Source organism: Ascidiella aspersa, chromosome 2 (assembly GCF_963924565.1).
Source record: "Ascidiella aspersa chromosome 2, kaAscAspe10.2, whole genome shotgun sequence".
NCBI classification, from domain to species: Eukaryota; Metazoa; Chordata; class Ascidiacea; order Phlebobranchia; family Ascidiidae; genus Ascidiella; species Ascidiella aspersa.
The window spans coordinates 35214132-35241076 of NC_139448.1; the positions used below are offsets into that span (position 1 = coordinate 35214132).

Genomic DNA, 26945 nt, shown 5'->3' on the forward strand with positions numbered 1-26945 from the left:
ATTTAGAACTATGAAAACATTTAATGGAAATTTCAAATTATCCCTCAAAATATTAGATATTATTTTTCTTTCTCTTCCAAAAAAGCGAGCAAACCTCAGTTATACAATATAAATACAAAAATAAAATAAATTATACATTTACAGCTAGGAGAAATTTAGTAGATAAAAAACAAGTTCTATAAAAAATTAGTAGAATTTTACTTTTTTCTTTAAAATATTAGATTTAAATTTATTTCTTCTTCCTTGTTTTTCAGGAGAAACGAGCAAACCTGCTCCTCCCACAGAAGCTGGTGAGAGTCAGAAGAGCGATGCAGAGGAGGATCAACATCCGGATCACGACAGGAGCGACGGACCTCACTTCGAACCAAAGATCGATCTTCCAGCTCTGGTGGAAGCAAAATCAGGCGAAGAAGACGAAGAGGTAAGAATCAGTAAAATATTTCTTCTTTTATGATATGTGGGATACTATAGAAAAGTTAACGCCAATTCCTATATTTCGCCGAGCTACTTAATTCGGCCTCCAAAAGATTTCCGGAGTCTGCTAACAACTAGCTAAAATGAAGATTTGCTGTTTCCCGTTTATTTGGTCTTTTAAACCCAGAGTAATAGAGAATGGCCGCGCGCTATATTTTACGAACATAAAAGCAGCCCACACTTACTTTGTTCGCTAAACAGCTTTTTTTTAATTAAATTGAAAGGTTTTATTGGCCACAATGCAGCATAAGCAACCCTTATTTCGGTATTACCGTTTTAAAGGCAAAATGAATTAGTTCTTTTTTTTTTCCTTGTAACCATGCTATTCTATTTGCTAACCATTCACCGGTACAAAATTGTCATCGGTTGTTTGAAAGGCTTTAATTCAGGGGTTCTTAAACTTTTTTTACCGCGGACCCCTACTTTTTTTTGCTTTGCATGTACCCCGGTAGGCAACAAATGCTCCAAAATGACGTCATAATATGACGTCACAATACAAATTGACTTCATAACTCTGTTTATTTCGGTCCGAAAATGTAAAAGTTAAATTGAGTCTAACTATACATTCAGTGCAAAACCGTTTAATTTTTAATTAAAGTGTTTTCTTTGAAAAATTAATTACTTAAGTATACACTAGTTCTTTAACTAGGCCTTCATGGAACCCCTAAAACTAGTTCACGGACCCCCAAGGGGTCCATGAACCCCAGTTTAAGAACCCCTGCTTTAATTGTTTTTACACCTAACCATTTTTTTATGTTCAATTTGTACAAATTTCATTTTTTTAGCACAGTTTTACCTTTTTAAATACTAAAAAACACTAAGTTTTTAACCTTAAGCACAGTGGGTATTCTCTAACGTGATCTTACGAAACAATTCAAGTTACAAATTAAAAACACTTAAATCTACTGTGGCCTGTAAAAAATCTATTTTAAATGTGTATTTTCAGGTGATGTTCTGCAAGCGATCCAAGTTGTTCCGCTTCTCCGACTCTCAGTGGAAAGAACGAGGTTTGGGAGAAATCAAAATACTTCGTCACAAGATTACCAACAAGTGGAGAGTCGTTATGAGGAGGGAACAGGTAAAAATAATCCATTTGTTCATGCAATTAAACGTTGTTGTGGCCCTGTGTTGAAATTATCACTGAAGACAATTGCCCGGTTTCCATTTAAATGCTTGATATCAGCATTTTTAGGTGGTTACTAGGGCGATTATTTTTTGACCTAAAAAATAGGAAATTTTGACAAATTTTGACCTGAAAATAATTTATTTTGACAATTTTTTTTTTTTGATAACCTAGGCGTCGTTAATCACGCGTTTTTTATACTGTATATTGCTCTAATGAAGATATAATACGGTTAAAATGACTTTGAACATATATCAAAACTAAATTTTTTTGATAAAATGAACGATAAATTTTAAAATAACTGAACGACCAATTTCAAAAAGCTGACTTTAGTATTTTGTTTTTCCATTGTTTAAGCGATTTAAGTGCATTTTGATTCGATTTTGACTTGAAAAAATTTTGACCCTAACGTGTAATTTTTGACAAAATTTTGACTTTTTTTGACAAGTTAAAAAATATTCGCCCTAGTCATCACATATAATGCTTAATTTTTTGTATGTAAAGATTTTTTTAATGTAAAGATTAAAGCCGATGTTCCGCGTAGACGATACATCGGTATCGGTAAATTTTTGCCAATAATTTTGCCGATATTTTACCGTAAAAATAGGATATAGCTTTCCTGAAACACAAACAAATTTCCTATTTTTTGCAAAAAAGTTGTTCCGCATTATGCTAAAATAAGAGTTCATATTTAATTAAATTATTACCATATCCCAGGTTTGATAAATCATGATCGGTATCAAATATCGGTTTGTCGAAAACGTAAAAATGGGGTATTGTTATCGGTTTGAATAAGTTTAACGATCTCTTGATTTATAGATTTCTCATACTTGGTGTTTTATTCTTAAACCAACTTCTAATTAAAACCCGAAACCATTACCCTTGTCCCCAGGTGCTGAAGTTGTGCGCGAACCACTACATAACCGAAGGTATGCAAATCTCTGCACACGGGACGAACGGGAAAGCGCTCACATGGGCCGCAGTAGACTTCGCAGAGCTGGGGGAATCCCCCAAACCGGAGCTGTTCGTCGCCAAGTTCGGCAACCCAGATCACGTGATCGAGTTTAAGGCGCAGTTCGAAGCCGCCGCTTGTGACCAAGTGAAGAGCAAAGAAGGTTGGTGTTGTGTATTCGCCTATTTTGTAAACAAGTCATTTTGAAAATGATTGGGTCCCCAAGTCTAAGTCAAGTCATTTTACCGAAAGAAAATACTCTAGTTAAGTAAAGTCATTTTTCCCCAAAAAAGTCTACTTTTTTGCGGCGAGGCAAAATCTGGAATGTTAAGTCCAACAGCGAAGCGTTGGCGACTCAATTTTCCTATTAAACTTTTCTTAAGCGAACAAAGCACAAGGATTTAGCATTAATCAGATCGAATTTAATAATACAAGCCATGTCAATGAAAGACACACACAAACATATGTGTTTAATAACATCTGTGATCTAGCCCCTCGGAAGTTGCTTTATGACCAACGATAACGGCTTCCGTATCAATAGTACACCGAAAAGCCTTCGCAGACTCGCCGAATCTGTCGATCTATGATGCCAGCAGGGCAAGCCTGAAAAACAACTGACCTGCAGTGAGGTTCGAACTCACGACCTCCGATGTACTAACAAAATGTGCAAGTATTGGCGTATGGTTGTTTCTCGACTCGTTCCCTTCTGAGCCTGCATAGCTCAGTTGGTAGAGCGACGGTCCCGGCTTGACCAGAGGTCGTGAGTTCGAACCTCACTGCAGGCCAGTTGTTTTTCTGGCTTGCTCTGCTTGCATCATAGATCGACAGATTCGGCGAGTCTGCGATGGCTTTTCGGTGTACTACAAGCCATGTCTTCTTAATTTTGGTTAACTTCTTCTCAGAACCAATCCCAATAAATGTAACCATATAAACTACTGCAGTCGGCGACCCAACCAAATTAAACGTCCAAAGACTCATAGATTGAGAAACACTGTTATTTTTACACTGTTTTTGTTCGTAGAACCTTTGTTGCCAACACCAACATCTCAATCTAAAGCAGCCGCTGCTTTCATGAAACAGCAAAGTTTAGACGGCGACAAACAAGGTGAATACATTGAGTGTAAATCACTATTCACCACTAAAGTAGTTCTGACTAGAATTTGACTTTTTTAAACGATTTTGCAATTTGCTGGACCTTGTCTGCATATCTAGTTTTATTGGTAAACTAAATATGTTCTCAATTTGATTAAATAAATCCTGACACTGTGCAATACACTTGTCTGTCATTTACACTTCATTTTTAGTCCGTAAAGTATAAAATGTTGCATGCAAAGTTATAACATATATTTAACTTATTAAGTGACCAATTAAGTACTAGTCTGTTAAACTCATGATTTTAACTTCAAACTTGTTGGTCTTTGCATTATGTCACGGGTGGGCAAGTTTTTATAGGAGCTGCCAAAATATTGTGGAGGGCCAGGGTAAAACAGGGGGAGCACAAATACGTTAAATTACTTGTCATTTATTTTGTTGTCACCAAATGGCTTTTATTCTTCTCTTGCCCTGATAACGTTGTATTATGTGAATTGCAGGTTCAACTGCGAAGCCTTCGAGTTTCGGTGCACCTTCTAGCAAAAATAACAACAGCAGCACCACAACCAAGTTTGGTGGCTTTGTAAGTTCGAATTTCGCCGGCTATTCGATTAAAACATGATTTATTTTAAAATTACCAAAAATTAAAGCTCTGCTTTCTCGTTTACCCTGTTTCGTAAACCTTATAATTTTATGAAAGATTAATTATCACAACTTTGTAGAGAAACACGCTTTGCCTCAAGTACTTCTATGAAGACGTTTAAATAAACTTTTAGTTTGAGTGCTTTTTTATGAAATTTACCTCTTTAGTATCCTTAACAAATATTTTATATTATTTCTTTCCTAGATTTCTGGCAAACTAAAAGAAAGTAATATATATTGTGGCAAAAACTGAGCCACAGCAAACATTATGTATGTATAGCAATACTATCAATTGCCCTTATTATTTTAAATTAAAATAAAAGTGTTCTTGCGTCTATATTAGTTGTGCTTTAATACCAAACTTATTTATTTATTTTTTGAGTGAATATTTCCAACCTTATTCAGGGTACAACTTCCCAGACAAGTGTAGAACCCAAAGCTGATACAAATAAAGGTAAGTCATCTAAAAAAAGGAAATAAACCATCGCTTGAATATATATTTCTAACTTTATCGACATTTTACAAAAGCAACCAGTCTACTAACTGCTAACCAGTAACCATGCCCTTTAATTGTCCAGGTTACATCGGCTTCTCGCGACCATCTGGTAGTTGGGGATGTCCCGACTGTTTGGCCAACAACCCCCCAACCGAAGTGAAGTGCAAATGTTGTGGCGCCCCAAACCCAAGTGCTCCAAAGCAGGAAACATCTACTGGTAAGCAACCTGCAATTGTAGTTCAGGCTGCTCTAAAAACCCTATTTTTCCAAATGTCTTTGAATTTATTTTTATGCCCAGCTTAAGTTATTTGTTATTTTTTTTTTTGCTGTGTGGAGTAAAACATGCTGTTTATGCTTTTAGAAACATCAAAAACGACTAGGGGTTTAATTTTAGGTCTTTGAAATGCTATACATTTTATTCCAAAAGTCTTTAATTGTTTTTGCTAAAAGTGTATTTTAACTTTATCAAATATTTTTTTTACCTTATTTAGCAAATTTTAAGGTGTCTTATCAGATAAATTCTCAAGTTGAAGCCGCCGGCCTTTAGATTATTTTACACATTTTTAATCTTAGACTTCAGTTACGCCGTCGACCAAAAAGCTTTGGAAAGTACTGCCATAAAAAATTACAATTGTTGGTGGCCAATAATTTTCACTTGATCTCTTTCGTTTAGTTTGCTACTGTTTTGCATTACGTTGTGGTAGACCAACCTCCTATTCATTTTTATATCTAACCTTACGAGTTACGTCCCTGTGTTGATTGTAGACAAAGCTCCAACAAGCACAACAACAGACTCCAAAGTAATTATGAAGTTCGGTACTGGCATGGGGGAAGCACCTAAGTCGTCACTGTTTGGCATTCCACAAAAAGTAAGTGCGATTTAATCTATTCTGCAACCTATAGTTTTCTAAAATTTAAGCTGTCATACACTTTATTTAGTTGTTATTACCTGTTTTGGGAATTAACCTTTTCTTCTTGGCCACTATGTTGGCTATAAGCTATTTAGGAAATTTGATTAACGCTTTGAAACGTTTGTACCAGGACTGCGAACGTAGCTAAAACTATATACGTATAGTTTTTTCTAAACTACCATTCTCTTATATTATGTTCTTTTGATGTTCCGTTTTATTAATTTATAACGAGATATCTTCAAGACGTCGTCTTAAATGAACGGTGATCGTTCTTGTTGAGTTGAAATTGTATTTAACCCTGTTGTTTTCTTGTTTTAGGACACCTCATCATTTAGCTTGTCCGGTGGTTCAAATGCAAGTAAGAAAACTGTATAAAAATTATTAATAACTTATTTATTTATAAACTACTATTTAAAACTTTTTGTACGTTTGTATTTAAAACTTTTCGTGTTAAACTTTTAAATAAACTGTTTGCAATTACAAAAAGAACTATAATACGAGAGAGTTGATTTTGACGTAACAATTACACTGTTTTCTTTTTAATTTAAACCAAGCGGTTGTGAATATGCGCATTGCGCAATCAAACATATTGATGCTTGTCTTGTACGAAACATACAACATTTAACCTATCAAGTTTAAACAATTTAGGTTCCTCCGAACCAGGTGGTATACTTCGATCCCATCAGGTCGAAATTAGACAACATCAACGTCGGAATAAAACACAGAATAAGGCCGAAAAATGAGTAAAACCTTTTAGTAGTCGTAACAACGTTTAAATCGAAAAGACCTAAGCCCGTAGGAATAAGACCTAAATGGTCAGAATCAGGCCTAAACATCTTTTACCTAACCTTAAACCCCACCCGAAACTTTATTAAAAACTTCCCTAATAATTTTAACCCCAACACAATTTCTATCCCCAGCCATTAACCACCACTAACCCCAAACACGGGGAAACAATCCGGTGCCAGAACAGAGGCGCCCAAACGTCGATGCAATACAGGCGTCCCCCAAAACGTCCAATTATGCTAATCCGTGTGCCGCAACAGATTGAGGACACGCCCTAAATAAATTACGATTCTCATTTGAACCCTTCTCTTTAGTTTGCTATTATTTTGCACAACGTTGTGTTAGACCAGCTTCCCAACCAGTGGGCCGCGAAACTATTTCTAAATGTGTCAGTTTTCTATTAGATCGGGAAATTTAACCCTCAGCAGAATAATCTAAAAAAGCTAGCAATTCAAGTCAGACACTATTAAACTTTCCTTAAAGATATATGTGTATTTCGCCAACAAAGGCATCTTCAGTATATCTAAATAAACAAACGCAACAGTATAAGAATTAGTCAGATACATTGAAAGATAAATAAAACAAAATAAAATAAATAAAGTTCAAAAAAATATTTGAATAGTAGTTACCTTTGTTGTCGAAATATATATATCTTTAAGATATTTTAGTAGTGTCTGACCTAAATTGCTAGCTTCGCTAAATTATTCTGCTGTTACTGATCAGTAATTAAGGTCGACATTTATCTTGCAATGGTCAAGGTGATTTCATTATCACATATTCAGTGCAACTTATACGTCACTGTGTTGCTTGTAGACAAAGCTCCAACAAGCTCAACGACAGACTCCAAAGTAAGTTTGAAGTTCGGTACTGGCATGGGGGAAGCACCCAAGTCGTCACTGTTTGGCATTCCTCAAAAAGTAAGTGCGATTTAATCTATTCTTCAACTTATATAGTTTTCAAAAATCTAAACTTGCAACTTTTGTTTTTCTAAACTATCATACTCAGTTGTTCCAACCTGTTTTACAATTACCCATTTCTTCTTGGCTATTATTATATGGCTGTTACTTAATTGGCGGCATTGGTCAATAACTGGCAATGTTTGTACCAGGGCTACGGAGCCATTGTAAAACAACCCGAGTCCCGATTCCGAGTCCGGCCAAAACGTGCGATTTCGTCGAGTCCCGAGTTCGGCCCTGTCACTAGAGCCTGTTTTTCAACCATTCACGTGACTTAATTAGTGTGCATCGGTAGATGTATCATACAACTCATCTAACCGCAATACATGGTTGGAAAATATTCCACCATTTGCTATTGCAGTTTTACAATTTTCGTTTCGCAACCTTAACAGTTTTCGGAATTTTTTCGCATACGCACGTCGGACTCAGGGACTCGTATAGTTTTGCGTTGTCTTACTCGAGTACCGAGTTCGACTCCAGCCAAATAAACTGGATCTGAATCCGAGTCCGCATCCCTGGTTTGCACATGAATATAAATACGTAAGTTCGTTATTCGGTTGAAATTGTATTTAACGCTGTGGTTTTCGTTTTCTAGGACACTTCGTCGTTTAGTTTGTCGAGTGGCTCAAATACAAGTAAGAAATCTATTTTAAACTATTGCTGAAATAAAAATTGCTAAATTATGTTAAATATTACAGAACTTTAAACCGCTTTTTTCCTGCCTTTGAAATGTGTATTTTTTAATACCCAAAGTTACTTTAAATATGCTGATAAGTTAGATAATATTCCGATTATGAACAGTAGCTCAACTAAAGAATAACACAAAACGCAACATATACCAAGCAAATTATTTAAGTCAAGTCATTTGAAATCCGTGACTTAAGTCAAGTCAAGTCATTACAACGCTGAATCATTGTTTAACAATAATGCCTGATGGGATGCTCGTCTCTTAGTGACAACTATAAGACTTTTAATACTTCTAAATTCCAAAGGTGCTCCACCTCCACTGCTTAAGTTTGGAACTGGGAGCAGCCAACCAGCTTCTTCATTTAGTTTTGCTCCAAAGAAGGATGACACGCAAAAGGTTGGTGTTAAAAGTTACTGTTAGCTATAGAGGAAATGTGCACTACAAAAAATGCCGCCATATATGGTTGTAGGCACAAGGTTTAAAAAAGTGTTTCTTAATATTTTTTCGTGGCGAGCCAAAAACCATGCTGGAGTATAACAGCTTAGGCGACCGTCACCCAACTTTTGTAAGCGAACAAAATTCGAATTCGATTAACACGAACCAGGTCTTCGAATTTGTCACATTTTATTTTTATAACTTGATGATTCATGCTATAACAATTTTTTTAAACGGTCTGAAAATTTATCTGATTAACTAAAAAACAGAAAAAAAAAGAAAAAATTTTTGATGTTTTTTTTTTAAATTGACGATGGTAATTAAAACTCTTTAAAATTGCCTGCACAACTATTTATTACAAAGCTGCAAACCCAGAATTATATCCATTATAGTGAGTGGGCCCCATGAAACAGTATCCAAAGGCACGTGACTTAATGTTGCACAAGGTTTAAAACAGTGTTTCTTAACCACTTTTCTTTTCGTGGCTGCCCAGAATGCTAAGCTTGGGTGTATCAGCAAAGTTTTGGCCATCCAATTACCTGCACTCTACATACGACATCAGTATAAATAAATTCGACTTTAAAGAATATGAAGCATGTCTTTGGATCCGTCTCACGCTTTCTCAATTTTGTGAAAAATTATTGCTCCAAAAAAAACATTTCAAAAAACCTAACCATGTAATCCAATGCAGTCGGCGACCCAACCAAATTAAACGACAATCCTATAATTAATCGCGACCCATAGGTTGAGATACATTGTTTTAAAAGGAGGCCAAAGGTACTATTTTTAAAATGTGTTTTGGTAACCATAAAGGCTACAATTAATCGTATCAGTAACCTTGCTTGCTAAAAAAAGTTACTGATTTGAAAAGCACACATGTTAGTGGAATTTGTAATTGTTTTATCTTCGCAATTCTTGGAAAACAGTTGCAAGGGGTGATGAGTATTTAAAATTTATTTTTTCTTTTAATTTAAACGCAGATTTATTTTTAAAATATCCTGTATTCTATGGCCCGAAATAAAAAAAAATGGTAATATTTATTTATCTCTGTTTGTAACAGTTTTTTAACGATGCTGAAATACTGTACGACTATTAAACATGTATTTATATTTTAAAGCAATGTTATAACCAATCTTGACCAGAGCACCACTGTATATCACTCGCTTCAAACTACTTTGGTTTTTTCTAATATTTTTTAGCCTGCACCTTCGTTGCCATCTACTCAGTCGTCTGACGTTTCCTCCACAACATCAGGTAATATAACGAAGCAACATAAATGTAAAATATGCGAAAAAAATATTTTATGTAAAAAAAATGACAGAGATTTTTTTTTATTTCAAAAGGAAATATCAAAATTATACATCAAAGTTTGTTTCTTAAATATTTAGTTTTCAAGTTTTTTAGAAATCAGTGGAAGTATCGATATTCATTTGATACTAGGATGGTTATCGGTGCCGATCCAATACCAAATTAATATAAGAATTTTATCGATGATTTACAATCCAATGCTGTGACTCCACCTTAAAAAGGCGAATTTATCGAATGATAGGTTAACAAGTGGCGGTAACTAAACTTCTTTGCGTTGAAGCTAATTTCCTTCAAATAACCTGGAAAATAGTACACCGAAAAGCCATCGCAGACTCGCCGAATCTGTCGATCTATGATGCAAGCAGAGCAAGCCAGAAAAACAACTGGCCTGCAGTGAGGTTCGAACTCACGACCTCCGGTCAAACACATATGTTTGTGTGTGTCTTTCAACCTGGAAAATACCTTTAAACCGTTCAATTTCACTATTTTGCTCGTTTAAGCGTAGTCATGACGTCATTTGGTAAAGTATAAAATAGCGATACTTTTGTCCAAAAAAATCGCCAATAAAATGCATCGGACATGCTTATTAGTGATCAATAAGTGACTATAGTATGGCTAAGGAAAAAAGTGAAAAGCTAAAAATTGAAACTTGAATGCTGAATGTTTTTGTCTTACAACGATTTAAAAGATAGTTTTGTTTGGCAATAACCGAAATAAGAATAACATCAACTTCGAAATAAGGCCAAAATAAATACCTAATATATTCGTAATAACGTCCAAATCGTACGGAATTTACGTTTTATTTATCGCCAGTATAGCCAAACTGATAACTTACGCCCCTTAGTATCGAAAGTCGTAAATTAAATATATTTCCAGGTTACATCGGCTTCTCGCGACCATCTGGTAGTTGGGGCTGTCCCGACTGTTTGGCCAACAACCCACCAACCGAAGTGAAGTGCAAATGTTGTGGCGCCCCAAACCCAAGTGCTCCAAAGCAGGAAACATCTGCAGGTAGGATCTGAAACATGGACTTCTATTACGTCATAATTAACGTTACAATACAAATAGGCTTAAGAAATCTGCTCTTTTCAGTCAAAAAAAAAGTGAAATAGAGTCCAAAAGCGTTTCAGGATTTTTTGTAATTAACTATTTTTTCCATGGTCCCCAGTTTAAGATCCCCTGCCTTTTACATATACTGATGTGATCAGCCACTTTGAATGTCGCACTGGCCAACGATAACGGCTTACAGGGCCACAAAGTATTTAGATTGATTTGCGCATTGAAGTTTTTGAAAAACTATAGTTCATCGACTGAATGGATGAGTTTGTCGAAGGCTTCCGGTGTACTAATATTAACACTTAAGCCGATATCGCTAGTTGAAAAGGACTTCATAGCGGCTAGATCACTGTTGTTGTACACATATGTATGTGTAACGTGTATCTTTCATTGAATGATATGATACTGTAGATCCCCTTCAATATGAAGTTGCTTGTACTAACAGATTGAGCAAGCATTGGCGTGTGATTGTTTCTCGACTCGCTTCTCTCTGAGCCTGAGAAGTTCAGTTGTTAGAGCGACGGTCTCAGACTTCCGGTGTACTATTGAAATTATGGTTAATTTAAACCAAACAAGATTTAAACAGCCAAACTTAAAAACACCTTGGTTTTTGATTACGTAGTAAATTATTCAAACTTTGCGACCAGCTATTCATTTATAATGACATTTTGTAACATCCATATTTATAAATTTATTCTAAGAAGAAGGTATTTGGCCAATTTAAAAAACATTTTCCACTGACGCAAATGTATATTTGTCACTGTTCTCGCATTTTAGGCCGCAAATAAATAAACGCCTTACATCAAATTAAAAAAACTGTTAACTACACAAATGGTGTGAGAAGCAATTAACTTAAAAATGCCATGTCCATAACCTTGTTTTCTTCCAGCGCCGTCATTATTTGGTTCCAATTCGGGGTCACTTAAGTTCGGAACCGGGATTTCGGCTCCACCAGCCACATCTGGATTCTCGTTTGGGGTCAAACCAGGTCAAGATGCCCCAAAGGTAATTGTGTTTTAAATTCTTATAGTTGATTCAAACGCTTGTTCAGTTGTAAATATTTGTTTTTTGAAAGTAAACATAAATTAAAGTATTAACAATTAACATTAAAAAAAATGTTTTTTAGGAAAGTATTTACTAGAAATTTGCTCCCGTTTTGTGTTTAAGCGTTGCTTGAAACTGGATAAATTACCGTAAAAAATAGCGAATTATTTTTCAAGGTAATAATGCATTTTTTTATTTTTTTGTATAGCAATAAATTATAAACTTTCCTAAAAGTCACAAAATAAACGATCATACATCAACAAAATTGAAATGCCCTGTTATATTCACTCATATTTTTTGTCCAAGCCTTTTATTCAAATTAGCCCACTGACCCCAATTTTTTATTGGCCAAATTAAGTCAAGTTTAAATTATTTTTTTTAATAGAATTAATTTTCCACTCTTGGCAGAAAAAGGAAATAACCAACATAAATATAAAATCAACACGTTAACTTTAATAAAAGTCTAGTGCTGTGGTTCTCAACCGCCGGTCCGCGTCAACTCTCCTGCCGGTCCGCCAAATGTAGTACAATTTTAAATCAATTTGCAAATTCAAGATGTTGAAGGCTTATCCATCAAATTAAGAACTTCGCCACCTCCGTAATTTGCAGCATTGTCACGTAACTTATATGAGTTAAAGGTCTACTTTAAACTTCATTGTATCGTCACAATGCTGCAAGTATTTTGCCCAACTGTTTTAAAGTAGGCTACAACTCGTTTAAGTCCTAAACTTTAAGACCAGTTGTATGTGAAAGATAAGAGTGTTTTAGTTGCAACTGTTGGGTTATTATTAAATTTTGGGTTGATTTTTATTTTTGAAGGTCCACCGGTCCGCAAAACTTGTTTTAAAACTTTACCGTAAGCTAAAAAGGTTGAGAACCACTGGTCTAGTGCAATTTAGCCACATACGCTTTGCAAGTTTTATTGTTTTAAAGCCATTTTAAAAAGCATATACCTTAGTAGAGTCTAGCTATCTTGTTAGGCCTTTACTAATTTTGTTTCTTTTCTTTATTTTTTTGTTTTTTCTGCAGCTTTCAAGCCACCCAGTGCTACAGAGAGCAGGGGGGAGCCAAAAGACTGACGGGGGGTTCACCTTCAAACTGGACGGGGACCTTAACGCCGCAGGTGGTACGAGATCTAATAGAAAAATGTTGTTTTTAAACGGTTTTCTAGCTATCTTCTTGAATATGACAGATCTGATTTTAATCCTTAACTCTGTTCCATGTTGAAAATTCTGTTCAGACTTTTCGGCATGGTTTTCTAGAAATATTGTTTAATAGGCTCTGAACGTTATGACTAGATTTTACTCGTTTTTCGTTTGAAACACGCCTTATTTCAATTTTATAACCTAAACGATTTTTGGAATTACAAACTATAGAAACCAAAAATAGCATACAAAACTTTTTTTTTTAATTTAAGATGGATTTCCGTGAACCTTTAAAATAAAGTTTCAATTCCGATTCATGGCATGAATTTCCTGATTGCAATTAATTGAATTTGCTTAAAAGCTCTTAAAATTAGTATATCTGCAGAAATGACTTGTCCTGTGTCGTTTGACCTGCTTGGCGCTAATTCTGTGCAGTTCAGTTGGTACAGCAAGGTTATGTCCGAGGCTGTGAGTTCAAATATAAAGTCAATGAAAGATGCACACACATATTTGTGTTAACAACTGTGATCTGGCCTTTCTGAAGCTGCTTTTTGACCAACGATTACGGCTTACGTATCATTAAGACTCACCGAATCTGTCGCTCTACCAACTGAGCGTTGCTTGTACTAACAGATTGAGCAAGTATTGGCCTATGGTTGTTTCTCGACTCGCTCCTTTCTGAGCCTGCATAGCTCAGTTGGTAGAGCGACGGTCCCGGCTTGACCGGAGGTCGTGAGTTCGAACCTCACGGCAGGCCAGTTGTTTTTCTGGCCTGCCCTGCTTGCATCATCGATCGACAGATTCATTGAGTCTGTCACGGCTTTCGGTGTACATTCAAATCTAAAGCAGTCACCTTTAAAACCAATTTTTTTATTTTCGATAAGTACCTTCTTTATTAAACACCCCCCTGTCTTCAAGACTCAAGAGCCGTTGATATTTCAAGCTTGAATAAAATAATAAAAAAGCTCGCGGCCCTCTAAAAGTGGCTTATTGGCATCACAGGCATTTAAGTCATAGCCCCCTAAACTATAGTTTTAGCCAAGTTCAACCATAGAAAAACAAGTTTTACGCGGTCGCACGAACTTTATCCGCTTTACTTCCTACTAAAACAAGTTCACCGCTGTAAACTACATACTTCGTTATATATGCTATAAAACCTATACTCTTTAAGTTTTTGGTAAATCCATTTATATTTTAGTCGGCTGTTCAAGTTTGAATGCACATCGAACTTTTGGACTTTTTATATGCATTTAGGCCAGAGGCCTGTGTCCAGTGTTTTTTTTAAGGTATTTTGGGGGACCGAAACGGTCCAAATTTCTCCAGCGGTTTCCCAAATTTTGGACTTGCAACTTTTTGGTATTTAAATGAAACACTTGCGGTCTCTTAAAACTACTTAGCGGTCACCCAAACCAAACCTTAAAAAAACCTGCCCGTGTCAGTTATAGGATATCGCTTGTGGCCAACACAATTCCTAGCACTTTATTAAATCTCAGGTGATGGTGAGGTTCTGAAGCGCCTGTTGCTTTTTAAACCATTTGATTTTTCGAGCAAGTATCTTCCTCATTCAACATCCTCCTCTCCCAGATTCGAGCAAGCCGATGATCTTCAAGCTTGATCCCACCGTCAAGCTCTTCGGAGCAGGATCGGATGGTGGAGGACCTCAGCTCCCTAAACCTCGCTTCCCAAGCTTAGGGAGCAACAAAGAAGATGAAGATGAAGAGGAAGAGGAAGATTCTTCTTCGTCTGGGTCTTCCGATGAAGGTTAGAGTTCAATGAAAAGCTAAGAGAGATGACTGCGAATCAAAACGGCTTTAAGTCGTGTTTATTTTTGTTTCTGTTTGTTGCTTTAAATTACAGTCTGAATATTGTTTTAAATTACGATAATATAAACTGGCGCATGGAATTCCGCCGTTATATTACCAACATCTTAAGGTTTTTTATTTTTTTATTATAAGTCCCAGTCAAGTCATTCGTAAAATAACTTAAGTTCAAGTCAAGTGTTTTTGACTAAAATAACAAGCCAAGTCCCAGTCCAAGTCATCGGTTGCCCAATTCCAGTCCAAGTCAAGTCATAATTGGAGCAAGTCAACTTAAGTCCAGCCCTTGTAAAAAAAATAAAACTTTAAATTATGAAAACCGGCAAACTCCTCCGATTATTATGAGCAACACAAGTCAAAAATAACATAAAAGCAGCATATTACAAGCAAATTCTTTTATGTGCAAAGATTGGGCTAAATAACGCAATTTTATAATTAATTGCTTACTGAAAGCAATTTATTTTAACCCAAGTCATTTGTCCAAATGACTTAAGTCAAATCATTTGCCCAAAAGACTTAAGTCAAGTCAAGTCTTTTTGTCCAAAAGACTTAAGTCAAGTCAAGTCATTTAAAAACAGTGACTTAGTGCACTTAAGCCAAGTCATTGACTTAAGTCATTACAACACTGCCTATTTCCCACTTCTTTCGCTTTTGCAACAATAAAACTTCATGGTGAATTCAACATACCTTTTAAAATACGTTGCTGGTCCATATCCCAAAGCAACAAAGTTTTGTATACCGTACAAAGTTTGTTCGACAAACGCATACGGCAAATCACACAATGAGCACAAACCAACTGAATTAAACGTCTTAATTAATATCTAAATTTCCAGTTTTGCGTTTACCACATTACTAATTCGCTTGCGTAAATACATTGTGCCTAAGTACTACAAGTAGTAGAGATCGACCAATATCACTTTTTAGGGGCGATACCGACTTCTACATAGCTGAAATGTTGATAAATGAATCAAAAATGAGATTTAACTTAAAAGTCAGTTTAGCTACTTATATTCATTAGACTCTTATTTTGCATGTTAACTTGGCATGATGTTTGTTATCCAGAAACAACTATATCTTATTTTCGTAGTAAAATATCAGCCAAAATTTACTGATACCGATATATCTGTAGAAGCGGAATATCGTCCAAGATTATCGTAAAACCGATATATCAGTCAATCTAATTTTAGACCAGTTAAACAACAGAGATATAGACCAGTTAAACAACAGTTTTTACTGCCTTAATAACACAAGTCGATGTTCCTGTTCAGACTACGCCAGTTATTCATACGTCCTTATACGATTTCTAATTTTAATTTTTTTACTTACCCCCAACAACTTCATTTGGTATTTCTACTCAGATTACACGACGGAGGACTCATCGGATGACGAACGGGAAGACGAAGAAGACGGAGCAGTTTACGAATCTCCAATGACGAGGCTTGCTCAGCAGGTGAGCTTTCCTGAGAAATACTGCGGATGTGTTAAAATGGTTAGATTTGAAATTCTTCGAAGTAACAGTTGCTGTTTGCGTTGTTCATGGGAGGTAATGTGAGAAATCAGTGTTTTGCTGGTAAACGCCCCTGGGAGAATATTGTTGTTGTGGTAAACTCGTAAAATAAATTGTGGTAAACTTGTAAAAATAAAAAATAAAATAAACGCTGTTTTTTTACCTCCAAACTTGAAAGTGGCGTTTTACAGCATTAATAAGGAATTTAACGCTTGTAAAACATTTTTTTTTGAAACAGAAAATATTTTATTAAAACTGTTAGTTAATATTAACGTACTTCAAATTTTGTTAACGACAATAAAAAGCTGTTAAACACCTTTGTTAATTTAAATGCCTCTATTTATAAGAACTAGTTGTAACAATATAAAGAAAAACAGACTAAAATTGTTAAATTTGGTAAGAAAAATAAGAGAAATACAAAAAAATGCAAGATGTTTTGCCGTAAAACCGTAAAAAAATTCACTACTTAATATCCACAATGTCAAATAAATCATTTTTAAAAAGACATGTAAGGATCGACAAAGCAAAGTTAAACTTCCAAATTAGAAATGTTATTAAATCAATAAAATTTTAAAATTACAAAAAAAAATAAAGAATCATTTCTGCTGTTGTGATAATTTTTTATGGACAGCGAACCATAAAAATGACAAAATAACGTTTTTTTCTTGCTTTAATTTGTTTTCCTTCAACAGCAGCAAAGAGGCGCTGAGGACTCTCCAATCACCTCCCGTCCTCCTAAAGATGCGGATCAGAATCCAGATGATGACGTGATCTGTCTGGGCGAGATTCTGCCGTCTAAGGAGCTCCAGGAAAAGGCGGAGAAGCTCCAGCTGCATCCGAGCTTCTACAACTACCTGGAAGACGGGAAGAGCAACAGAGGACAGAGCAGCGACACAGAGGAAGAAGAAGATGAAAAAGAGGAAAACAGTGGGGAAAAAAAGGGTGGGTTGGATGAGGTTGTAGTTTGATACTGAATTTCATGGGGCAGTTTTTGGGTAAGGTTTGGCTATGGTAATTGTTAAAACTCACAACGACGTACTGTATATTGTAAAGGTTAAATGTTTTCCAACCAAGTATTGTGGGTGGATGAGATTTATGACACCCCTAGGGTGGATTGCTATATATGCACCCTATTTTAGTGAGGAAAATATGTAAAATATAGGCTGTAGAGTCGGAGTCGGACTCCGTTTCATTTTTTCGGCGGATACGGACTCGGGCAGTCTTACTTGAGTCTCGAATTTGACTCCGGAGATACAAACCGACTCCGTCTGCGAAACCCTGGTTACCACAGCTAACAAATCTTTTATTTTAATCAATTGTCAAAAAAATCTGAGTTATCCTTCCTATGCCTATCACCAACGATTGACTTTAATTTGATTTCTTCAGAACCGTCGGCAACTGTTTCTACTACAAAGCAAGTTGCGGACAAACCCAAGGACCCAATCGCCAAGCCCACATTTGGTAAGTAATCATAATCTTGTTGTTGCAATAGGAAAGCTAAGTTGCTTAAAGCGAATAGCTGTTGTAGTCAATAAAAAGATCCCAGTCGAAAAGGCATTATTAGTCCACTTTAAAAGGCAAAAACTTTGTTGTGCATGATGCCGAATACAATCCTTTTTTTTAATTGTGATTTCTTACTGGTTATTTATTTTATTGCTAAAACCGTGTTTCTGAAATGCCTTTATGATGTTCTTTATGAATAGTGATGTCCCATAATATCAGATCGGTGGCGATACCCGATACAAAGTTGTAGTATCGGTAATTATGTGATACTAGGGCGGTATTGGTACCGATATGAAACCAAACTAATATAAGCAGTTCAGCCATGATTAGCGATACTATTTAGCAATGTTATCTGCAAATTATCGCTATCTGAAACAAGGTAACGCTGTCCCTGCTTATGAATATCTAGTGATCTGTCTATTTTGTGAATCTATTACTACTTACGTTCGAAGAATATCAAAGCCCATACAGAAGTAGGTATCATTTTGAACGTTTCGAATATCTTATTCATTTTCAACATAATGCACTATGTTCTGTATGGGCTTCGATATTCTTATTACGTTTTACTGCAGCCAACCATTATATTCCTATGAATATTTATCTATTTGCAATCTTATGACTGCTTAGCTGTCACATATAAACCTCAAACATGAGCTACAGTAATCAATGGCGTAACATATCTTCAGGGGGCGTCCCTGGGGGATCCACCTTCGCGGACCTGGCGGCCTCAAAGACCCAGTTCAGCTTCGGAGGGGTCAAGCAGCAGTCGTCCCCATGGCAACCGGACTCTAAACCCATGTTCTCCGCGCAGAAGAGTCAAGATCCAAACGAGAGTGGTGAACATTACAAGGTGACTTCTATTTTTCAGACTTTAAAATACATATTTATCTTCCTTTTTTGAGATGTCCTCTTTATCTATCCTTTTTATTGGGCGTAAAGAAACCTATTTATTTAAATTTTGAATGTTTACTGCTTTTATAAAGACCATACCCAACTTTTAATGTTATGATTTTTATTACTCTGTTTCGGGAGTTTGAAGGCCTCTCGATTTTAGAGTTTCTACTTTAACTGTTTTTATTGAGGCTTCAGGACATCGAATTCTTTAAAACTTTCATGTTGACGCTCATCGAAAACTTTTCATTTTAATTTCTGTTGTAACTGCTCGGCCCATGTACGATCCATTTTTCATGATTTCTATGTTTTTTGTTTTTTGTCGGACGGTCACTTAATTTTTTTACTTTAGATTTTTTTTTTGGCCATAAGGTTTTCAACTTTCAGGCATAATTTTGTGAATCTGGACGCGTATTTAAAATGACTTCACTACAATTGTTTGCTGTCAGATTTTAAAAAGCCGTAAATACTAAACAACAGAATTGATTTGAATGACCCGACTAATATACCCTGTAATAGCTTTTGTTGCCGCATGGTAATATTTAACCAACTTTAAATTTATGACGTTGCTAGGAGGAAGAGGAAAGGGACATCCACTTCGATCCGATCGTTAATCTTCCCGAACAAGTGGATCTTGTGACTGGAGAGGAAAATGAGGAGACTCTCTACTCACAACGAGCAAAGCTCTTCAGATTTGACGGGGTGAGAAATACAGGTGTTATCGTTATGGGGTTAGAGATAGGGGTGTTTTTATTATACCGACACCCCGATGTTAATCCTTTAACCCGGCGTTTTTCGACATTTTTTGAACCAGAAACAAGCATTAAAATAAGGTCCACGGGTGCTCTATGAGGCAAAACATGGTTAAGAAAAAGCCAATACGCACAAACGCCCATACAGATGTGTTCCCGTTATTTACGTGTTTTCTGTTGGAGTTTTTGGAGTCCTTTAAATTACATTGTATTTTCTTAACGGGATTTGTTAGCAGCTAACGGTCAAATAAGCTCAATATTGTTCGCACCTGTTGATTTGAATATTTATAACGAGACCTTGTGTGCTTGTATTGTAGACCCAGTGGAAGGAACGTGGTGTTGGTGATATTTGCGTGAAGTACGATTCAAGCACATCTCGGTACAGGATCGTTATGAGAAGGGAGCAAGTGTTCAAGGTAACAAAATGTTTGTGTTTGGTGTAATGATGTCGGATTTTTTTTGGTGTTTTGCAAAAAATGATAAAACAATTTGATTTTATGTTTGGAGATCACATGAAAAAAATGATGTCTTTTTAATCAGTTTTAGGTATATTTTTTCCCTTTAGTATACAGAATATGTGAAAATAAATTAATAACTCAATTTAAAAAAAAAAAAGGGTATATGAGACCAAAAGATACAATCATTCATTTTAAACTTTTCCCAACTATCGCAAAAAAAAACATTTAAAAATAACACATATAAACGCTTTCAATTCCTGTAGGTTTGCGCGAACCACTACTTGACCCCTGACCTCAAGTTGACCCCAATGTCGGGGTCAGACCGGGCCTGGACCTGGCTAGCCAACGACTTCTCGGAAGGGGTAAGCCCCGTAATGCAGAACTTCGCGATTCGCTTCAAAAACAAGGAAATCGCAGAAAGCTTTAAGGAGAAGGTTCAAGAATGCCAGGTAAAAATTATTGACGATTGCAATCGCATTTTTTTTAATTTCGTGATTTTATGCAATTTTGTAATTTATAAAAGTTTGACGAATTAATCCGTAAAATGTTTACAAAAACTAATTTGAAGGTTCAAGAATGGTGGGATTAATTTAGCTTGAGAAAATTGCGATTTTTTACGATTTTTTTTTCATTTTTAAGTTAATGAATCAGCAACATGTTTTAAAAACTAATGTTAATGAATAATAGCCATTTTGATTTAATTTTGCTAGAATTAATATTTTTTTAAATTTAGCAAATTAACCTGTAGCTTTGGTCGAAAATTTAATTCAATACAAATGGTAAATGTGTCCCACATTAACATGATTTTATTTTCTATATTTTGCAACTTAATCTTAATTATATTTATCAAATAATTATTGATAAAAAATCGCTTAATTTGGTATTTTTCAAAATATTGGCATTGAAGTCAGCCGTTTTAGAAATATGTTGTTAAAAGAAAAAACACAATGTTGATATATATAATATTAAAATATTTTCTTTAATGTGATATTTTGTTTAACGTTCCCCCCAAAAACTCTTACCTGTTTAAAAGTATTATCTAAAACGAAAGCCTCGCGATTTTCATTCTTTATTTTCTGGATTGTTTTAAATTAGGTATTTTTTTTTAATTTGGCAAATAATCGAAAATATGTTACGATTTCAAGTTAAAAAAAAACGCATTTTTGTCTCCTATAGCCATGCTTTTATTAATTTTCTTTTTTTTTCTCAAAATTTGTATCGATAACTTGTGGTTTTATTGTGTTCCAAAATACCATACACTGCTTTCAATGCCTTAAGTTTTGCTGAAGTTTTTTGTTCAATATGTTCAGTTGCTTCTCAACTCGAGCTCAGGCAGTAAATCGGAGGAGAGCACCAACAAGTTCATCAACCAAGTCGAGAAAATGAAATCGGAACTGGGATATTTCAAGGACAAACTCATGGAGAAACCGAAGCAGGGAGAAGGTCAAGGTAAACAAAATTATCGAATTATGATGTTGGAATCGATGCTTTGCGTTTTTTCTCTGAATAACAAATTAAAACAATTGGACTTAATTATACAAGTCAGGGGCGTATCCAGAAATTCAAAAAGGGGGGGGTTACGAATTTTCAACTTAGGGAAGTCCCCGTTGTTTTTTCGTCTGACGTTAATGACGTCATAAAATAGTGACGGATAGGACGTCACAAAATAGCGATGGTAATGACGTCATAAACAAGAAAAAAAATCATCCGAAACGAACATTTAGACGCAAAGCGAACACGTGCGTTATCGACAATCCTACCAGGCGTCAGCTGCGAAACCGCTTAGTGTGCAATCGTTAACTTCAGGCGAAAAACTAAACCATGAAATATGTGTGATTTTGGTAGATCCATGTACGGGACTAGGCTATATTGCAAGCACGTCTTTCGCCATCTGCAATACTAAACGGAGATCGTTTTTCCCGGGTATTTTTTTCGATTAGCGCGACATATAAAACTATTTCGAAAAAACGGTCTAACTTTAATAGTTAGTTAATTTAGTTCAGCGTTTGATAACCGTTTTAAGTTTGGGCGCACCTGGCGAGCGAAGCGAGCGCGATTTTTTTTTTGGTATAACGGCGTTTCTTTTAAATTTCTTGTAAGTTTTTATTACATTGCCGAAAATGAAAAATGTTAAAAAATATATGTCAAATATTTTTGAATATGTTTTCGGTTTGTCCGCGACGCAATTGACAGCTTTCCACGGCGCAACGGTAAAGAAGCGCTGATCTAGTTGAAAATACAGCATCAAAACGTTAAAAATTTTTCGCACTTGCGTAGTTAAAATAGTCAAAAAGTTTTTGAAATGAACTCGTGTATAGTTTGTCAAAGAGGGTACAGTAGGTTGCCGACCTATACAAACCTTTGTTTGTATAATAAAATTTTGAAGACATATCAGTCGAAGTATGTAAAAAGCATTTTTTTGCCTCTGGAGCAACTTTTTATTTTTTACTAATTACTTGTATAATTTCTTGATTATGTCTAATATTTGATGCCAGTAAACAATTGCTCTTTGCGGTTTGGGATGTTTTCTTAAAAAAATCTTTTATAAAATACCTAATAAGGACGTCCTATAGTATCAGATCAGATCGCAACTATTTTTTTTTTATCGGTTATCGGAATAAAATGTAAAGTATCGGCCGCCCCTACTACCAATTTTAAGATTTCAGAAAAGCAGTTAAAACCGTCCGACCAGGTTAAACTACTGGTGGTTATTACCTTGTTATACTTACACTCGTCCGTCCATAGGTCTTGCCCCCTCTGGGCCTGAAACGTTTGACCCCACAAAAGTGGCCCTCACCCCCCTCGTTCAACGTCATATCAAGCAGAAGAGCGAATCCAAGGTCACCACTGAACCCAAGGTCACATCTCCTAAAGGTAAAAAAGTTTTTCCTTTTAAGGATCGTAAAATCTTTTTCGGATTTTTTTTTATTTTATTATTAGTCTCTTTTTAAAAACTGCAATATTTCTCACCACAGTTTCGAAACAATGTTGGGGCTCATTTATTAACTTATACCAGGGGTGGGCAAATGTATTCAATGGAAGAGCCATTTGCAGAAAATACAAGTACCAAAGAGCCACAAAAATATTTCAATACAAAAACGCAAAATAGTGCAAGTTCAGCAATAATTACAAAATTGTAATAACAAAGCAACACGCACATTATTTATCAATATCAGTCTTTTGTTTGATTTGCTAATCTCTGAAATATAAGCAATGAAATTGCTTGACTTGCAACTAACTTTTCTATGTCTAGTGTTACGTCATAATCAAAATACTGGCCTAAGTAAAGAAATAAAAAAGGGGAACGTTCATAAACTGTACTCTTGGTAGCCTTTACAATTTTTATTTTTTTATTTTTTTTTACAATTTGAATTTTACGATTGGACTAGAAGAGCCACAAAAAACATGCCGAAGTGCCGCAGCAGTTTGCCTACCCCTGACTTATACTATTACATTGGATAATGGATAAAAGTGATATCATTTTCACAGAATGTGTTTACCCTTTTAATTATTTAGGATCGCTCAAAAAAAGTTTAATATATTAATTATGATAATGTAATAACCCCCGCATTTGTATTTCGCATTTAATATTTACCTTACCATAACTTAAAAACTTGAAGTATTTTGTACTATACCGTAAACACTAAATGGCGGAGGACTTATTCGTAAAAGTTAGTTTTTAGCTGCTATTTTTCAATTGTAAACGCAGAACCTCTGAATTTTAGGTGGTGAAATAGAAGCACTTTTTCACAAACAAATCATTTCACCATGCAACGATCATTTTCTTTTGTTATTCCGAACAATTTAACCTTTCATCACAGTTCAATTTTATTTTATTCTTCTGACAGTTTTTTGTAATTATAAAACAAATCGATTTTCTGCATATTACAGTGTCTGAAAAAGTTTCTTAAATTCATTAACAGACACTAAGACCGCTACAACACCAACTAGTATCGGTTTGAGCAAGTTCGAGTTCAAGTTGGCGGCCAGCCAAGATGCCCCGAGAAGGCGTGACGTCAGCATTTGTTCGGCGACCAGGTACGTCATAATCAGTAACAAACACGCGATTGTTAGACCTTTGTTGAACGATCGTTAATAATTGTATTAGCTCAAAGCGGTAAAAATGACTAAATTAGAAATGCTTCTGGAAGATGATTTAAATACTTAAAAAGATAAATTTATTTGTCGTTTTATCTATATTGACAATACAGATGCTAGAACGATTTTTACCAGACCGAATTTGTTTTAGAAATTTAAAATTTTCACAAACGTTGTCAGTTTCCTGGTCTCTAAGAAAGATGTTTCTTAAAATTTTATGCAAGTGTTTTATTGGGCGTTTTCTTAAAAATTGTTACCAATAAAATAATTTTGGTTTACTTTATCCAAGCATGACGCGGCGTAGTTTGCTCACCCCTGCTTTACGTATAGATGTTTTTTCACAAAAGTACAAAGCAGTAGCAGAGCATAGTCACAAACGTCGTTCCGTAAAATCACACTTGGTATAATTTTTATTTCCTCCAGTGATGATTCGAACGCAGCCGACATCTACTTCGAACCTAAAATCCCTCTTCCCGATAAAGTGGAAACCGTAACCGGAGAAGAAAATGAACAGGTTTGTTAATATTCCATGAAACATGCGCAGTTTGCGCACACATGTGTATGACCGGGGTTGTGAGTTCGAACCTCACTGCAGGCTAGGTGTTTTTTAGGCTGCCTTGCTTGCATCATTGATCGACAGATTCGATGAGTCTGCAATGGCTTTCGATGTACTGCTATTAGTTGTATTTCTAAATTTGGTAAAACGTTGGTTTAGTTCCTGTTCTTTAAACATATAATTTACATATTTAACCTACATTTTTGCCCATTTTCGGTTCTGTTGAATACCGGAGATTGGTTTTACCCGAAATCGTCAGTTATTTATGTATCTTTACCATTTGTGCTGGATCTCTGTCATACTTTAGGATTGTCGATGTTCAGTTCTGGTTTTGCTGTCTAACCAGGGAAAGTCCTAGCAATAAATTTGGGAAATAAATTTGCAACCACGAAAAATAAAATAAAAAAGACTTCAACCGAAAATATTTAGATTCTGATTCAGACATTTGGTTTACATTTTACAATACCATACGATGCAATTAAGTTTCCGCACAGGCTTCTAAACCCCAAAAATGCCAATCTTAATATATGGAAAACGGACACTTTAATACCCAACATATCGAATAAAAAATGATATCAATGATGAGAAAATAAACAAATTGCGCCTTTATTCAAAAGCATGCTCATCTGATGGTGACGTCACCAATGCCCCCATTGTTTCAGGTATTGTTCGAGAGTCGTTCCAAGGCGTTCGCGTTCGATCGCTCCTCGCAACAATGGAAGGAGAGGGGACTCGGGGATGTGAAGCTCCTCCAGGACACAAACACATTCAAGATACGACTCGTTATGAGGAGGGAGCAGGTGAGAGAAAAAAGTGGGAGGGAGTGAGAGCAAAAAAGAGCCTTGTTATGGAGCCGCTTTAAACGAGTGTTTCTCAACCTATGGGTCGCTATTCGGAATTGGATGATCTTTTGATTTGATTGGGTCGCCGACTGCAGAGTTCAAAAGCTTAAATTTATTAGGATTGTTTCTCAAGATTTTTTCTAAATTTTAAGAAAATTGCCGTTGTAATACAGAGACATGACTTATAAAAATCAAATTTGAACTTGGCCGTTTAATTTTGTTGTTGGCCGACTTCAGTAGTTCACATTGTTAGATATATTGAGATTGGTTAAAATATTGGGAAAATACGTAGACCTGGCTCATTTTAACTAAATTCTAGTTTTTTGGTGCAGTTTGTCTTATGTTTTGTTTTGTTCGCGTACATAACGTTCAATAATGAGAATTTGGTCTCCGCGAAAAAAGATGGAGTATTCCCAGCCCATGACTCTGCACTAGAGCCTGTATTTCGCCAATGTACGTAACAAACGTTCAGTAATGAGAATTAGGTCTCTAAAGCCTCGCTGGTATTCTTACGCTTAGCATCTGGGCCGCCGCGTCAAAAGGTTGAGTATTCCTGGCCCTGGCTCTACATCCTGTATTCCGCCAAGTTTCGTAACTAAAATGAGGTTGATATTTAGCAATCCACTTATAGGCTGTGTCATTCATCAATCCACAATATATTGTTGAAAAATATTCCCCGTCATAATATACAGTGGAATTTATAAACACAGATTTGATTTATAGATCGGGGACTGGGGGTCTTTATCGTGAGGACTGGGGGTCTTTATCGTGAGGTAATTAACATAAACAAATAGTTAGCTGGTGCTAGCCAAATGGGTATTGTTTTGACATGTTTTGTTCTTTCAACTCCGTTTTTTAGAGATGTCGTTGCTAAAACAGCATTAACTTTTTTCGATTTTTTCTCAAATCTTTTTACTCCCAACATTCCGCCACCCCAAAATTTAATTTATACCAACCCCCACTACATTGTCCATCCATGTGCTCATACCTTAAATCTAAAATGTAGAGATGATATTAAAAAACTCAACCAAACTAAGCTTAAATTCAAAATTTAAAGATTTTTTTATAACACTACATATCGTAAAAAAAATACAATTTTTAGGGCATAAGCCAGCCTCTTATATTTATAGACCGTAAAAAAACAAAATAAAAAGATAAATGAATGTAATAGATCTATGTTTGTGCGCCTTTAACTCATTTCTTTTTAAAATGCTCCATTTGCCCTGGTCTGCCTTGGATATTTTCCCATGGGTCTATTATATCGACTGACGTACAGCTTGTGGGTGTTGGCGCCTTTTCAAGTTCTGTACCTGAACCGAATAATAGTCGGGCAGCATCCGGGTGGCGTGATTTTTTGGACGCATTGCGCGTGCGTGTCGCCAGGTGTCGCTGTGGAGCGGGTGAGCAGCTGAA

At 35.7% G+C, this 26945-nt stretch overlaps 1 protein-coding gene across 1 annotated transcript in view; it reads left to right on the forward strand.

Annotated features, from left to right (window-relative positions):
• LOC146165506 (E3 SUMO-protein ligase RanBP2-like) overlaps positions 1–26945 on the forward strand; it is a 70308-nt gene that overhangs the window by 25348 nt on the left and 18015 nt on the right. Inside the window, exons 32-60 of the mRNA XM_083380940.1 lie at positions 258–421; positions 1421–1552; positions 2490–2712; positions 3571–3654; positions 4142–4224; positions 4689–4737; positions 4862–4996; positions 5545–5648; positions 6009–6048; positions 7290–7393; positions 8028–8067; positions 8425–8516; positions 9755–9809; positions 10740–10874; positions 11809–11924; positions 12993–13089; positions 14693–14869; positions 16284–16375; positions 17125–17374; positions 17819–17893; positions 18622–18785; positions 19400–19528; positions 19896–19994; positions 20300–20485; positions 21347–21479; positions 22782–22918; positions 23968–24074; positions 24558–24648; positions 25353–25490. Of these exons, the coding sequence (XP_083237066.1) occupies positions 258–421; positions 1421–1552; positions 2490–2712; positions 3571–3654; positions 4142–4224; positions 4689–4737; positions 4862–4996; positions 5545–5648; positions 6009–6048; positions 7290–7393; positions 8028–8067; positions 8425–8516; positions 9755–9809; positions 10740–10874; positions 11809–11924; positions 12993–13089; positions 14693–14869; positions 16284–16375; positions 17125–17374; positions 17819–17893; positions 18622–18785; positions 19400–19528; positions 19896–19994; positions 20300–20485; positions 21347–21479; positions 22782–22918; positions 23968–24074; positions 24558–24648; positions 25353–25490 (3431 nt within the window). The remainder of the gene's footprint in view (positions 1–257; positions 422–1420; positions 1553–2489; positions 2713–3570; positions 3655–4141; positions 4225–4688; positions 4738–4861; positions 4997–5544; positions 5649–6008; positions 6049–7289; positions 7394–8027; positions 8068–8424; positions 8517–9754; positions 9810–10739; positions 10875–11808; positions 11925–12992; positions 13090–14692; positions 14870–16283; positions 16376–17124; positions 17375–17818; positions 17894–18621; positions 18786–19399; positions 19529–19895; positions 19995–20299; positions 20486–21346; positions 21480–22781; positions 22919–23967; positions 24075–24557; positions 24649–25352; positions 25491–26945) is intronic.